Source organism: Nannospalax galili, unplaced genomic scaffold (assembly GCF_000622305.1).
Source record: "Nannospalax galili isolate Female #2095 unplaced genomic scaffold, S.galili_v1.0 scaffold579, whole genome shotgun sequence".
Classification (NCBI taxonomy): domain Eukaryota; kingdom Metazoa; phylum Chordata; class Mammalia; order Rodentia; family Spalacidae; genus Nannospalax; species Nannospalax galili.
In genome coordinates, this window is record NW_008344599.1 from 2,453,038 (window position 1) to 2,455,484 (window position 2,447).

Genomic DNA, 2,447 nt, shown 5'->3' on the forward strand with positions numbered 1-2,447 from the left:
GCCATCTCCTCAGCCCTTAAGCAGTGCTTTCTAAAGTTTCAGTTAGTCGCCAGATGAAGTTGCAACAATGTATATAAAGAATTCCTGGCAGAGATTTCCTGTGGTCAAAGGATAGTGGTGGTATGTGGTCTGCAAATCCTGGTGGAAAGAGGGAGTCCATACAGGATAGAACAGATTTCCTGGTTTGTCTATTCAGTTATTTTTGTCCAGCTGTTTGTTTAATTCTTGTTTCTCAATATTTCCTATGGTGTAGGTAGAATTACAGCACAGACTTCAGAATAAGAAATAATGTAATAGAAAAATATCTGTGCTGTCCCTAGAATCACAGAGGGGAAAGAACTTTAGCTTTCCTCTTCATGTGTAAATTGTGGAAGATTTTACACATCTGGAGAAGTGGCTCAGCCTCAGCAGGTAAGAGCAAAGGACCCCTGGGTGCTCTTGCAAAGGACAAAGGTACAATTCCCAGCACCCACATTTTGGCTAGCAACAGTCCATTATTCCAGTCCCAGGGGGTCAGATGCCCTCTTCTGGCATCCACCAGCATTGCATGACATGGATGAACCTACATACCTACAGGCAAAACACTCATACATATAAAAATATTAATGAATTGGGGTCCCCAATTCTATCCAAAGGAATACTGACAATGGTTTGCCGTAGATGAGGAACAGCTGACCCTCCTGGAACAGGGACCTCTGGCTGACTAGATTTACCAGAAGAGCAGACAGGGGGGAATGGATGTGAAGGGCTTCAGATTCCCCTGGAACTGGAGTTAAGGACGGTTTGTAGCCACTGTGTGGGTGCTGGGAATCAAACCCAGGTCCTTTGCAAGAGCAGTCAGTGCTCTTAACCGCTGAGCCATCTCCTCAGCCCTTAAGCAGTGCTTTCTAAAGTTTCAGTTAGTCGCCAGATGAAGTTGCAACAATGTATATAAAGAATTCCTGGCAGAGATTTCCTGTGGTCAAAGGATAGTGGTGGTATGTGGTCTGCAAATCCTGGTGGAAAGAGGGAGTCCATACAGGATAGAACAGATTTCCTGGTTTGTCTATTCAGTTATTTTTGTCCAGCTGTTTGTTTAATTCTTGTTTCTCAATATTTCCTATGGTGTAGGTAGAATTACAGCACAGACTTCAGAATAAGAAATAATGTAATAGAAAAATATCTGTGCTGTCCCTAGAATCACAGAGGGGAAAGAACTTTAGCTTTCCTCTTCATGTGTAAATTGTGGAAGATTTTACACATCTGGAGAAGTGGCTCAGCCTCAGCAGGTAAGAGCAAAGGACCCCTGGGTGCTCTTGCAAAGGACAAAGGTACAATTCCCAGCACCCACATTTTGGCTAGCAACAGTCCATTATTCCAGTCCCAGGGGGTCAGATGCCCTCTTCTGGCATCCACCAGCATTGCATGACATGAATGAACCTACATACCTACAGGCAAAACACTCATACATATAAAAATATTAATGAATTAATTAATTAAAAACAAGAAAGTGCTAAGCCCAGGGAAGTTCCTCTAACTCATGCTCAGTCCCTCTGATCACATGATATGGCTGATTTTAGATTCACCATTTTATTTTTTAAAAATACTTTTTATTTATTTATTTTTTATTTATTTATTTATTATTTAATGTTTATAAGCGCATTCTTTGCATGTATCAAAGTGCAACCATGTTGTGCAGTGCCTGTAGAGGTCAGAAGAGGGCATGGATTTCTCTGGAACCAGACTTATGGATGGCTATTAGCCATTATCTGGGTGCTGGGAATCGAACCCCGGTTCTCTGCAAGAGCAGCCAGTGCTGTTAACTGCTGAGCCATCTCTCCAACCTCCAGCTTCACCATTTTAGATTTTAGATTGCTTCTCTGCAAATATTTAAAGATAGCCACTATTTTTATCTTGAACATTCTCAATGGCTGAGGGGCTTTACAGAAAATTGGAAGTGTCCTCATTTTTTCTCTGCAGGCTGAGGAGCTATTCATGGAATTTGCACACAAAGCATCAGCTTTTAACAACTGGTGTGAGAATGCTGAAGAGGACCTGTCAGAGCCAGTGCACTGTGTCTCTCTGAATGAGATTCGGCAGCTGCAGAAGGAGCACGAGGCCTTCTTGGCCTCTCTGGCTGTGGCTCAGGAGGACTTCAACTATTTATTGGAGCTAGACCAGCAGATTAAAGCTTTAAATATGCCCTCCAGTCCTTACACCTGGCTAACAGTGGAGGTGCTAGAAAGAATCTGGAAGCACCTGCCTGAGGTCATCAAGGTAACTTGGGGCACAAGCTAGACATTTTGTGTCTATGGGTATGTGACCAATTGATATGTTATTAAAATCATTTTTAAATGAAAAGCATACTGTTAATAATTATATTGGGACACCAGTCAAGAATCAAGACTGTCCAAAGAAAATAGGAACACACACACACACACACACACACACACACACACACACACACA

At 42.3% G+C, this 2,447-nt stretch overlaps 1 protein-coding gene across 1 annotated transcript in view; it reads left to right on the forward strand.

Moving 5' to 3' along the window:
- Spta1 (spectrin alpha, erythrocytic 1) overlaps positions 1-2,447 on the forward strand; it is an 86,433-nt gene that overhangs the window by 76,408 nt on the left and 7,578 nt on the right. Inside the window, exon 44 of the mRNA XM_008840868.1 lies at positions 1,960-2,256. Coding sequence (XP_008839090.1) covers positions 1,960-2,256 — 297 coding nt within the window. The remainder of the gene's footprint in view (positions 1-1,959; positions 2,257-2,447) is intronic.